A 14228-nucleotide genomic window follows, 5' to 3' on the forward strand; every position below is an offset into this window, starting at 1 on the left:
TGACTTTGGGAAGCTCATTTGTCAAGAAAGAATATGACCCAGTTTCATATACTGAAATTGCCTCTCCCCACCATGAAAGTGATGGCCTAAACTAACATCCCCAATTTAGGGATTAGAAGACTACATTTCACAAATGGTTTTCTGATTTCAAACTTTTTGAAGATGACCTAAAATTGTCTAAGTTTTTATTTACAATTACTATTATTGGTGTTAGTCCAGAGCAGAGGAACAGTTCCTTGAATATTAAAAAAAAAAAAAACTGTGGGAAGTCTGTTTGGAAAAACCTGTATTTGTGACTGGCTGTTACTATAATGAATAAAACAAAACATCCTTCCCAGTTTAAAAATATAAGGCTGAATTCTATATATGGCATGCCACAAAGTGCAATACAAGATCTGACATTGCCAGGATTCTTGTTCCTAATCTAAGAACTCAATTACAAAATTAAAAATGCAATAATTTAAAATTTCACACACACATACACACACACACGGATTTTAAATAGGATGGTCAATACCATAGAACACACACTATAGTCAGTGAAAATAGACACAGTTTAGACACAGGATCTGGCTTTCTCGGACAGGCTTCATTTATTTGTGTTAGCTGTCTGGTCCCTGTCGGCACCTAAACTGCAATGCCTGGTCCAATTTTTGTGTCTATTATGGTAGCACCAAGGTTCTTTGATTGATCATATATACTCACAAGTGGGCTTAGCTTCTTCCTAAAAAATGATGAAGGATGGATAGATGAATAGGTGGAAGATAGATATCAATAAATAGCAGGAATGTATCTCGATTTACACTTAGATGTACAGCATATGCAAATTGTTTACAATTTTTATATCTCTACTTAATTAGTATTTTGAGTCTATGATTCTACCTTAGAAAGGGAAATTAAGCTCAATTTAATATTTCTTCCTCTTTTCTGCAGGGCTCTGGATCAGTCCTGAAGAGCTTATAGGGAACCAGGCATTGTGTTGCAGGAATACTTCTGGTTCTCACATCATTTGTTCCCACAGGATTTTACTGAGACTCCCTGGTTCAGCCTGGTCCTCAGTAGCCTATTCACGTCATTGCTGAACTGCCTGTGGAAAAGGGTGGTGGATCTCTTCACAGATTCTGGGCTTGCTACGTGTAATGGGGACCATTTTTCTGCTGCCAGATCATCCTGGGATACAGTAATCTTTTAGCTGATCCATAGCCGCCTCCTGTCTTGGACCACAACACAGTTAGTTCTTGTCTGGTTCTGCTGCTCCTTCTGCAGGTTGCAGCTTTCTACTCTCCTAAATCTCTCAGAGGTCTTGCCACCTCGCTGGGACTCTTGAGGCAGCAGGATATCAGGCCTCTGTCTCTGGAGTCCACCCACCAGAGTCTGCTTTCATCATATCTGTTCTTTCTCTACATCTTCCCCATCCTGGAGAAGTTTTTTCTAGCATCGAGGGAATGTTATCCTTCAAGTCTGTTCTTCATATATTTTGGATGAACACAGAACTGCCTTTTTCCCCACAGAACTGAGGATTTTAGAGCTAAAGCAAAGAAATAGCTCTTAGGGTATTCCAACTTTTTACCATTTCATATTCCTCCCCTGAGGCAATAAACACGACAGAATAATTCCTTAAAGGGAGTGCAGACGTGAGGAGACAGGAATGGGGTGTGAGGTGGCACAGAGGAGAAGGAAAAAGAAACAGAGGGAAAGGAATAGAGAGACAGAGATGTGTGCAACATGAGAAAAAGAAAGTTAAAAACTCCTGTTCTAGGAGACAGTATTTAAAAATGACTCGCAAGGGTTGGAATAATAAACTTGTCAAAGGGAAGACTTGCAAAATATCAGGATGTTAATCCTCATTGGCCTTTTCTGGACCCTCATTCTACTGTGTTGCTATAATTAAAAGAGAAAGGGTGCAAATATCCTCACTTGTGACTTGCCTTTCTTGAAAATAAATTTATCTGAAAACTGGTGAGTGCTTTTTCAGTAGATTGCTCATTTAATTACCAACACACATTCCTTAGTTTACCTGAAATGCCTCATGGAAATTAGCAGTTTTAAATTAATGTGTTAATTTCCATGAGGCAGTGTTAATTTCCTTCCATTTCCAGGTTTGAGTTGATTAACCATGGTGAGTGTGATGATTTATCTCTATCTATCTACATACCTACCCACCCAGCTACTCAACATGTTATGGGCATCTACTTTGAAGAAAATAAGAATACAAATAAAAATAAAAGGCTGTTATTGCTTCCAAGATTTAGAAGAGTAGAAAGCTGCACCCTGCAGAATTGATAGTGGAAGCTTTGTATGTAGACATCTGCAATACTATGTGGTGAGGGATCTAACAGAAACTGGCAGAGTTTTACGGGTCTTGTAGAAACTATGCCAAACTTTGACTTCCCCATCTTAAAGATACCAGAAGGGCCAAATTGCCAGTTATTCCATTTCTAGCCCCACTAGATCCCTACATTCTTTTCCCCAGGCAATCACAGTCATTCTAAAGGGATTTTATTCTGGCAACTATCTAATATCTTTTCTATTTTAAAAAATGTACTTATGAACTTCAGATATCAAGAACTGAGTTTATCATGTCCCTTAATTCATGGCTCATTAAGCAGTTCTTGCAATCAACTCTGGCCTCTTGTGAGGCTAAGACCAATAAGCTAACAGGAGCAGGAGTATGCATTGAAAAAGTAGCTCTAAATGAGAGCATTAATCTCTTCTATTGCACATTGATTGCTTACTTGCTTGATTCATTGGCTTAACACTTTGTTCTGCAAAGGATGGGAAGCAGATGAGAGTAAGTTAGACATTGCAGTCACCGAGGTCAATAGTAATCCTTCTTGAGTTGCCTATTTTCCTTGAGTTGAAAAACTGAAAAGACCACATACTTCACAAAGACCAAGGATGTTAAACCCCTTTTGATGGAAACTTACATTTCTGAGAACCTGGACTGTTTCTATGAACAAGAAAATTATGAGCTTAATTCAGAACATTGTGGGGCTAAGTAGTTCTGCCTTGCCTTTTCTTTCTAGGTTCTCTCTCTCTCTCTCTCTCTCTCTCTCTCTCTGTCATCCCTTCACTCTCAAGGAATTGCCTACTCATGCTTTGCACCACATTATGTCACCATTATTCCTCCTTTTGGAGGAAAAGCCCTCCCACATGACTTCATTTGGTGACATCAGTTCAGGAAATAAATATTTCTCTAGAATGCAATGTTGCTTCCTTTTTTGACATGTCTCATAAAGCATAACTGAATGAAATGAAAAGTAATGGAACAGTTTCAAGTCATCATAGCTTTTTACATTATGGTATTTTCCATTAACAACTGAGATCAATATTTTCATTGCTGTTAAATGACAAAAACTGAGGCAAATTTTCTCACCAGCTGCTTGGGGCCATTTGGCTAACACAAGGCCCACGTTAAAACCTAAGTCTTTTCATTCCTGCTCGCCTCTAGCAATAACTTTCTCCAAATCACTCTTAACACTGCAGCTAATGCAGTTTTCTTAATCCCAGCACTTTGACAAAGTCAAAAAAATTTATATTTTTCCAATGAGGTCTTCATAGCCTGAGTCTAACATTTTTCCCCAGGATCCTATTAAAAACATAGCATTCTGCTACGTGTATTTACCAATTGCTACAAATGCTGTCTCTTTCAGGATAGTTTTTGGTTCTAATATTCTGTCCAAGCTTTCTATGCATATTCTTATTTATAAGTCCCACTTATAAATAATGGTTCTCAGAAACGAATCCCAGCTTTCAAGGAATCTTCCATTCTGTTGCAGAGGCAGAACCACAAAACAAAAACTAGAAGACCAAATAAAAAGTGCCAGGATTATTAATACAGACAAGAGCATTGTATCATTTCAGAGTAATTTAGGGCCAGGAAGGTAACGAAACCCCACCCTGAAATGAAAGCACAAGCATGGCCTTCGCACAATATTCTACCCATTCACATTTGGAAAGTAATGAACTTGTTAACGTCTTAAGGGATATGTGGACTGCAGTTGAGGGCACTGATGAGCTGGCAGGAGGATGTTCTCAGCACAGTGAGTGAGTGGACCTTCTGCAGACCTGCAAGCTGAGTCCATGCCAATGACTGTGGCTTAGTGTGACTCACATGGGGATGCACAGAACATTATCTGTACGGAGACACATGCTTCCAGCTCACGACGAGCTGAGTGCAGAGCAGGAGCGGTGACAATGGTAAGGCCTTGAAGACAGCTAACTCAAGAGGGTGAAATTCGAAGTCAATCCATTCCCATATTCCATATTCCCATATGCCATTCCCTTATAACATGCATAAGTCTGAGTGGGTAAAGGACTGGGAAACTTGGTGAAAAACAAAGAACACTGGAAAAGGGGTTAAAAGGCTTAGATTCTGCTTCTTCTGCACACTCAAGTTCCTGGGAAATCCATTCATTTTACTGGACCTTTGTTTTGTCCTCTGCAATATAAGGTGATTGGAGTAGAAGGGTGGCTCTTTATACTTTTTTTTTTTAAAAGGTAGCCTTTCATTAATAAAATCTTACATAAAGTTATATAAAAGAGGCAGAAGCAATGCCATGCTGGTTAAAGGGGGCAGAGAAGTTTCCTGGTTGGCATTCCCTTGGCTTTCCCTCCACAGAGCCCCAGGGTGCTATATAATAGAGCCTGAGACTGAGACTGCCAGCCTCCACATCTCCAAGCTGCCTTCCAGCTCTGACACTGTGAGAAAAAAATGTTCCTTGTTTTCCCAAGGACGTATAAATTCACTCTCTTTTTTTTGATGTGAATGAAATGAAAGGAAGTGCAGACTAGGGCATGTGTATAGGCCAGTTAGCTTCATTTTGTTTTCTGGCATCACGTGGGGGGTGTAAGAGCAAAGGCGAGTTCTGTACCCCAAAACGATCATCCTTCACTCCTCCATTAAGTAACTAAACAAAAAAAAATGAACATAAAGAAGATAACAATATAATTCCTGACTATCACTCTCTGCTTGCCCATTCCCACCTCCATGAAAGACTCGGGTGAGCCCATGAGCTCCTCTTTCAACCCCATTGCTAAACCCGGGGAGGATTAGGGCGGGAGATTGAAGTTTGGTCTGGAGGAAAGAAGAAAGAGAAAACTTTGGAGGAGGAGATGAGTCACTTCCAGGAGGGTAGGTGTGGGTGTTGACTTAGGAACATCAGCCTCTACATCCTTGGTGATTTTTCTCAGGGCCCTGGTAGTAGCTGACCTCCAACATCCTTTGCAGGGATATTAGAATAAAATTAATCCCTAAGATTATTTAGATTCCAGGTTATTTGCTGCCACAAAGTGCATGATGTCTTGTAAATCACTAATTCTGGCAAGCCCATAAATAGGGATTCTTCATAGGAAGTACATTTTTATACTCTACTTCACAGGGAGTATCCCTTTTTTTAAAAAAATTCTTAGCCTCTCACCCACCTTCTTTCATTTACTCTTCTTCCTCTTATTATCCAGAAATAGTGGTAGAGCAAAAGGACTGTCAGAATTTGTTACTGGAAAAGAGGTAGTAAAAGAGAAGAATAATAACCATTCTTCCGTTTTAAACATGCCCATTGCTTCTCCATTCAAGGCACTTCTCTCCCGTTGAAGTGAGTATTACTGTCTTGTCTATTTCTTAGGAGCTACTGAAAAAGAATTTTGTCTAGATATTCTAAGTATTAGACAAAGTATAAAACATGAATGTAACAGTTCAGAGAAGAGTCAATGTACTTACTAAAAACATGAAGAAGCCAGGATAGGTTGTGCTTATTTAATTAAATTCCGAAAAGTGCATATAGCCCTCCAGATTGAATCCAAAATAAGAGGAAATAAATGTTGTCTTATCCAATATTGAGTTATTTGTTCAACCTGGGAAGCTCTGCAGAAGTTATTTATTACAATGAGGAAACTGTTGAAATAATCAGGCTGTAATCTCTGAACAACTAACAAAGATTGGTTCTCATCTTAAGTCTAGGATACTAGCCATTTTTTTAAGTATAGACTCATAAAATTTCAAAAAGAAAGCAACCTTAGTTATATAGCAAAGTACATCAAAATCTAGTGGATTAAAATAACAATCATTAATGTAGCTGTGAATCTGCAATTTGCGCAGACCTTGGTGGGGAAACCATGTCTCTGCTCCATGTGATATCAGTTCAAACTGTTTATGTGGGGCTAGAAGGTCCACTTCTAAGATGACTGTGATATTGTGATATAATACGAAATATATATGTGGACTGTGTCCCTGGTTCCTGGCACAAAGCTCCTAAAACCCTTGGAATTCCTTAAGTGGTAGGAGTAAAAGGAGCATCTTTTGTGTATTTATGCTAATGATGTGAATTTATGAATTTATGCTAATGATGTGATGCTTGGAGAATGGGGGCCATTTGCTGGAGAAAATAACCTTGTGATTAGGAGGTTGGAACTTTCATCCCCATCCCTTGATCTCCAAAGGGGAAAACGGGGATAGAGATTGAGTTCAGATACCAATGGCCAATAATTTGATGAATCACGTATACATAATGGAACCTCCAAAAAACTTTCAATGATGGGACCCAGGTTGGTGAACACATGAAGGTACTGGGAAGGTGGCACACTGGAAAGGTCACAAAAGCTCTCTACATCCCCACCCCATACTTCATTTTATGCATCTTTTCCATTTAGCTGTTCCTGAAATGTATTCTTTATAATAAACTGATAAACATAAGTAAGAGTGTCCTACAGTTTCATGAATGATTATAGCAAATTTTCAAACCTGAGGAGAGAGTTATGGGAATGCCTGATTTATAGCCAATTCATTAGAAGTACAGGTGACAACATGGGACTTGCAATTAATATCTAAAGTAGGGGCTGTCTTGTGATACTGAGCCCTTACCTTGTGAGATCTGCACTAATTCTGGGCAGTTAATGTCAGAACTGAGTTAAATGATAGGACAGTCAGTAAGCATTCACAGAGAATTAGAGAATTGCCTAATATGTGGGGGAAAACCCACACATATCTGAGGTCAGAAGTGTGCAAAAGAAAAACAGGTTTTTCTTTTAATGTCTCACTCACATGGCTGGCAAGTTGATGCTAGCTGTTGGCTGGGAGTTCAGCTGGGCTGTAGGCTGGACATCTTTGTTCCTTTCCACTAAGGCTGATCTATATGGTGTCTAATTGACACAAACAGTTTAGCTGGGTTCAAAAGTTAGAATCTCAAGAGATAAGACACAGAAGCAGATGGTTTCATGACGCCGAGATCTAGAAACAGCTACAGCATCACATTGCTGAATTCAGTCCCGGAAGTCAGATTCAAGGGAAGGGACACAGCCCCCACCTCTCAATGAAAGAAATATCAAAGACTTTGGGGACCATATTTTAAAATTACCACACAAGAGATACAGGGATGGTGGTGGGAGAGAGGGATGGATTTTAGAAGAGGAGAAATAATGATCTGAAAGTAGCAGTGAGGAGACATGAGGATACTCCACCTTCATGCCTGGTGGTAGAAAAACTTCAAGGAATGAAATAGCCCCACTTGAGTAGGCTGCAGGGCAAGCTGTGTCCTCAGGGTGAACTACTTCCCTCTTAGAACAAAAAGATGAAAGGAGTATTCAGAAAAGAATTTAAGAATATAAGGAATTTTGTTCTTCATGACCATATATTGCATAGGGCACAATGGAGGGGTTTTGAGAATTGGCAAAGGGCAGGAGAAAAAGATAAATTAGATGATATGTGGAAACTTATTGAGAATTGAACTACAGGAGATGCGGATCTAGGAATCTGGTGTTTGTGTTGGTAAGTCCTAAACAGAAATCAAGAACATAATGAGATTATGCCCATGGATTCAAAGCAAGTGGCAGTGAAAAGATGTATGGTATATAAGCACCCCAATTAATAAATATTATCCATTGGATAATGTCACAGAGTGTAAATAAACTAAAGATAAGCATGTAGACACTAAAGATTACTATCCAAAATATATAAAGGACTCCCAAAAAACAGTACAAAAAAGAAAAATTACCCAAAGGAAAATTTGGCAAAAAATGGAAGAGGCAAAATCAAAGGCCAGAGAATGTCTCAACGGCTAGTAAATGTAAGATGCTCAATTTTACCAGAAATCAGGAAAACACAAATCTAAACGACAGCAAGATATTATCTTACTTCTATCAGATTGTGTGGGTGTGGGTGTGGAATCTAAAAGCTTAATAATATTAGGCATTGGTAAAAGTATGAAGCAAATAATAACTTCCATGTATTACTGGTAGAAGTATAAATTGACAAAATTTGTCAATGTGTTCTATGACTAATCAATTTCAATTCTAGATATATTACACTAGAGAAATTCTTGCACACCTGCAAGAATTATTTGACAACATTGTTTATCATATTAAAAATTACAAACTATCCACAGGTCCATGAATAGGAGAATAGATAAGTATAATGTGGAAAAGCTATATGATGTAATTTTGTGTGACAATCTAAATGAATGAATGAGAGCCATACTTATTAACCTGGATAAATATCACAAACAGTAACTTACAAAGCAAATTATGATGCCATTAATGTTACTTTAATATCACTCTATATATTTTTACAGATTTTGACTCTCCTACTTACCATGTGACCTTGCGCAACTCTGAGTTTGGTTTCCTCATTAATAAAATGGGAATGACAATAAAACTTACCTTGTAGGGTAGTACAATCATACAAGTGAATACATAGAAAGTGCTTAGAATAGTGCTGGTCACAGCATAAGCACTACATGTGTTACTTATTATTAATATGAATGTTATTATTGTTGCTATGTAGAAAAAATTTCACAGAAATGATAAAACCCTATCCCATGATTGTGACTACAACTGGAGAGAGGTGCACAGAAGATTTCACCCTTATCTATATTTTATTTCTTTAACAAAAATATTTGAATCTACCCTGGAGATACATGGATATTGTACATACATGTACTCCTAACAGTCCAGTGTTGCAAAAGACAGAAGCCAACCCCAGGACCTGCCCTATTTTCTTAAGAAATGGCTTGAGATGACTTCATGTCTCCTTTCTTACTTTCAAGGAATTGGAGGAGCAATTACATCACATGTTTGACTAACCAGTGAATAAGTAACAAGAGAACATTTTACATGGCAGTCTTCCAATTTAGTGGAAATTATAAAGTTGACCTAAAGCAGATAAAATGTAAGATTCATCATATTAATAATTGGAACTATAGGGGAATAAGTCTCCCATTTACTGAAGGAACATCCTCAACTCCCCTTCTGGCCCTCATCCCCAGGAATAGATGTTGAACTCATGGTAGTTTGGGTAGCACTGTGCAGAAGAGAACATTGTGAGCTGGCAAATTGACACAGAGATGCTATCCAAAAGTGGGGACATCTCTGAGGAAACCTATAGCACTACTGCTATAATGAAAATTCTTTTGGCTAAGAGAATTGCGGCTCCTCTTGGTTGGGATTGAAACATTTGCTTTTGGAAAGCCCATCAAAGAAAAGGTGCACTTTCATGGTTTGATGAGTTAGATTTGGTCAAATACTAAGATTTGAACTTAGTCCCTCAGCTGCTGAGTCATTAACAGACACACTCCCCATTATCCTCAGACCTGTCTAGAACCTGCCTCATTTGTAGAGGAGAGTCTTAGAAATGAAGAGCCCAAGGCCCTTAGGAGAAGGGCACAGGCTTGGGAGGCAGGGAGTTCCACAGAAACACATTCCTTCGGTTTTGCACTTGCGTGTAGGGACCACTCTATGTCTGGCTCCCCCCTTTGGTCCTGATCAGCTGGCCAGCACCTGCCATTGGTCCATCCACACTGAGAATATGAGCACTGTCCACAGACATAGGCTTGATTGTCAAGTGGGCCAGCCTTGTAAGCATTCTCAAGCCATTTCCAAAGTCCGCACAGATATCCCACTGTTGTCACAACCCTAGGGAAGCTCCTGGAGAAACAGAAAGCTACACTACAACTTAGAGAGCTTCCTACACAGTTTCTCATTCCTCCAGCTTCAGTCTCCTCCAAGTAGCATGAATCATTTCCAGTGCCTCCCACCTGAGGGGGTGGAAGAGGCTCTGTCCCTGCAGCTGTTACCCAAAGGCGTTCCTGCTTCACTTCAGTGAAGGAATCATTATGTTAACTACAAACTAACATGTGGACTTGGGTTATCTCTTCTCAGTATTGGTTTTCATTTCTGCAGGTCTCCCTACCGGTCCTAATTCTCATCATTCCCCAAGGAACATCATAAAGTTAACCTTCTTGTGGTAGATATGATTATTATTATTTCCATTTTAGAGATGGGGAATTAAGTCTTAGAGAGATTAAAATTCCAAAGTTACACAATATGTGGTACAGTGAGTATTTAAAGTGGACTCTGTTGGTCTAATTTCAAAACTTATACCTTTAATGACTGTACTGCGTGATCCTATGAAACATTTGCTAATTACTTCGAGGGGTGGGAATTACACAAAGTAGGAAGAGAGGGAAAATCCTCATAAGTACATTATTAGTCATATTCCTTTTAATATCATTTGGAGAACCTACAGGAAAAATGTTATTATCAGTAGTATATGTCTTGTCAGAGAGGGGTAAATAAAAGTGACACGAATAATGTCAGCAGGAAAATCAGGCTGAAGCCTACTGTAATCCCCCAAATGGCGAAGATATTTTTGTATGTGTCCTTTCCCAGTCTTCTCAACAATGTGTTATTACCACTTGTTTTGCACTAACTGGCTGTGATAACTGTCAGGATGGGCTTCTAAGCAATGACATTGAGAATTCCTGAATAGCTGAATAGTCTGATGGGGTAGGGAGGGAGGTTGGCAACAAGGATAACTAAGAGGAAAAAGCACAACAGTTACACAGAAAATGGGTTAGGAGACTGAGAGAACTGATGATGTCCAAGTGGGGTCTTGAAAAATGATTAAAAGCAAGATAAAAGGTGAAGAGTATTCTAGATTCATGAACAGCGTGGACAAAGAGATGAAAGTGCCATGGTCTGAATGTCTGTGCCTTCAAAACTCATATGCTAAATTCCTAATGCCCAGGATGATGGTATGGGGTGTTGGATGTTGAGAGGTGATTAGGTCATGAAGGTTGTATTCTCATAAATAGGATTAGTGCCTTATAAAAGATGCCCCAGAGAGCTTCCTTGCCTCTTTCACTATGTGAGAATACAGCTATAAGGTGCCAACTGTGAACCAGGAAACGGGCCCTCACCAGACTGAATTTGTTGGTGCCTTGAGTTTGGATTTCTGAGCCTGCAGAGCTATGAGAAATAAACTTCTGTTGTTTATAAGCTACCCAATGTATGGTATTTTCTTATAGCAGGCCAATGAAATAAGACAGAAAGCAAAAAAACACCATGGGATTAACAACAACTATACATAATTTGGTTTTCCTGCAGGTAAGAAATGAAAAAATTGAGGCGGAAGAGATAGGCAAAGTCTGGAAAATGGAGTGCATTTGGCACATGTGAAGGAGTTTGGGCTTTAGTCTATGAATGGTGGGAAACCATCAGGTGGTCTTAAGCAGAGAAGTGATATATCCAGTTTGCATTTTTAGTGGTGAGATATTTAGGTAGGAAACCAATAAAGAATCGATTGCAACTGTTGGGGCGAGAGATGATGAGGGACAGACTCAAATCAATGACAATGAAATTGGAAGAGGAGAAAGAGACGAGAGATATTTGAAAGTTAGAATCAGAAAGATTTGGTGTCTGGCAGGATTTAAGAAGTAAGAGAAAGAGAATGGTTTGGGACACCCTCCAGGAGTCCCCACATTGGCTACTTCAAGGACAGAGAACCATCTTTCCCCTTTGCCTCTCCTGAGGCAGCCCCAGGGCTAGCCCACTAAATCTCCTCTGTTTCTATGCATAGCAATTCTTTACGAAACTTATCACCTTGCTTCCCCACTAGGTCTATGTGAGAATCCATTCTGGGACTGGGGTTATTTACACTCACCTACATGGAAGGATCCTCAGGGGTCCTTAGGCAAGTTGTCTTATGTTCTGCCTAGAGCTCTGTATGGAGCTCTTTATCTCAGGAGGCTGGGATAATTCTAATAAATTAGTGAAAACTTGCATGACACCTTTCCTTAGGGCAGGAAACTGCCTGCTATATATCTGCATAACCAAGAAGGGACACAAGGTGACCTTTTAACACTGCTAGCACAAAAAGTAACTATACTTTAAGAAGGAAAACAAAGCAAAACAACTACATCAGCTACACCAGCCTCTAGGAAGCAGTTAAAACCATGGAAGTGGATCAGATAATCCAGGGAGCAACAAAGAATGAGAAAAATGTCATGAGGATAGATCCTCAGGAGACACCAACTTTTAGACAGGATATTTTACTATAAAAATGCAGGGACAGAGCATTTTAAGGGAATAGCAATGAACTGTCAAATGCATCAAAGTTCTACTAAGACTGATGCACTTAACAAGAACTGCTTCAGGGGATTTGTTGGGGTAGAAGCCATATTATAGCAGGTTGAGGTTTTAATGGAAGGTAAAGAAGTGTCTAGAAGAAAATAAATCATGAGGCAAATAGAGGGGAAAAGTTGCTTATGAGCATGGTTATAAGATGATCAATGGACAGGGCAGATCGAAGACAGGAAACAGAGGGATGATGATTACTGGAGCTGAGTCGTGCGGGGGACAGGAGGAGCTGGCATCCAAAGTGCAGAGCAGTGTGTTTGCCTTGAACCAGAGAAAGGACAATTCATTTTGGTCCACAAATAGAGAAAAGAAAGGGAGAATATAAATATAGATAAGTATGTGGGTAGAGACACAGGAAGTTCAGATATTTCATGCCTAATTAACCTTAAATTTCTCAGAGAAGTAAGTAGCAAAAGCATCTACTATGATGGGCTGGACAGAGATGGAACTTTGAGATAGTGTGTGAGAATATCAGACTAAACCAGGCATGGTGGCTCACACCTGTAGTCCTAGCTACCTGGGAGGCTGAGGCAGGAGGATTGCTGCAGCCAAGCAGATCAAGGTTGTAGTAAAGTATGATTGCACTACTGCACTTCGGTCTTCTCGGGGGGAGAGTGAGATCTTGTCTTAAAAAGAAAAAAAAAATTCAAATCAAGAACAAATACTCAGTGTTTAGTATTAAACCTCCCACTAGTACTATTAACCCTAGTGGCTCCAATCCCCAGTATTGGGTGCTTATCCCCCTGGTGCAGGAATAAAGGTAACCTAGAGCCTTAATCCAGGGTTGACTAAGTAGGCATGACAGCAAACGCATAAACACTTGGCATTACATTAAAGTTGACTGAATATGTACCATCAAAATAAATAATGTGGTGGCCCACCACTTATAGTATTTACTCTACAGGTGCTCCAAATGTCAATAGTTTTGTTTGCATGTAGTTTTTTCCAGCATGGAAAAAGAACCAGGGGTTTCAGATTCTTTTTGTAGTAAAGAATGGAAGTATAGCTCTTTTGGTAAGTGGGGCTTTGTTTTGACAAGCTGAGCTGAACTCAATCTCATATATTTTATTTGTTAATATTTCCTCAGAATCTGAGGTTTTCTAGATTCATTGTTAAAATATGTAAGAGGGTAAATGTCACCATTTTATGACCAATTCAAATAAAATGGATTATACTCCGGGTAATATATTGATTCAATCCTTTCCCCTACCCACAGAATTAAGAACTTTTATAAATATCAGCATGAGTTTATGATATGGGAAAGTAAAATAAATTACACTTATGGAAAAAACAGCTCATTAGTAAAAGGGCTAAATTTGTTACTGTTACTGGATAAACCTCTCTTCAGTTCTGCTATTGAGAACCAGTTGGATGAAAGAGAAGGAAGCAGAGTGGGAACTAAAACATTATGGAAACTGGTTCTTGACCTCAAGTAGTTTCGTGGAAATTTTGTGGGGTTGGAGTGGGGGGCAAAAATTCATTCCTTTCCACATGCTGCATAATGTCAGTGAACAAACACTTTTTCTTTCTTTATTTATTTTTTGAGATGGACTCTCCCTCTGTCGCCCAGGCTGTAGTGCAGTGAAAAGATCTCAGATCTTGGCTCACCACAACCTCCTCCTCTTAGGTTCAAGCAATTATCCTGCCTCAGCCTCCCAAGTAGCTGGGATTTTAAATGTGCTCCACCATGCCCAGTCAATTTTTTTTTTTTTTTTTTTTTTTTTTTTTTTTTTGTATTTTTAGTAGAGATAGGGTTTCGCCATGTTAGCCAGTCTGGTCTTGAACTCCTGACCTCAAGTGATCCGCCTGCCTCAGCCTCC

General features: G+C 39.3%; 1 protein-coding gene across 5 annotated transcripts in view; it reads left to right on the forward strand.

Moving 5' to 3' along the window:
* The window catches only part of LOC105484432 (uncharacterized), a 334675-nt gene that overhangs the window by 221909 nt on the left and 98538 nt on the right, over positions 1 to 14228 (forward strand). For 2 of the 5 annotated variants that reach the window (XM_071075682.1, XM_071075691.1), the window contains one exon: positions 934 to 14055. The exons of 2 other annotated variants lie outside the window; for them this stretch is intronic. In XM_071075682.1, the coding sequence (XP_070931783.1) occupies positions 934 to 963 (30 nt within the window). In that variant the 3' untranslated portion in view covers positions 964 to 14055. Of the gene's footprint in view, positions 1 to 933; positions 14056 to 14228 lie in introns of those variants that run through there. One more of the 5 variants, XM_071075713.1, reaches the window with a different exon arrangement.

The sequence above is a fragment of the Macaca nemestrina genome, chromosome 1 (genome assembly GCF_043159975.1).
Source record: "Macaca nemestrina isolate mMacNem1 chromosome 1, mMacNem.hap1, whole genome shotgun sequence".
In the NCBI taxonomy this organism is placed as follows: Eukaryota; Metazoa; Chordata; class Mammalia; order Primates; family Cercopithecidae; genus Macaca; species Macaca nemestrina.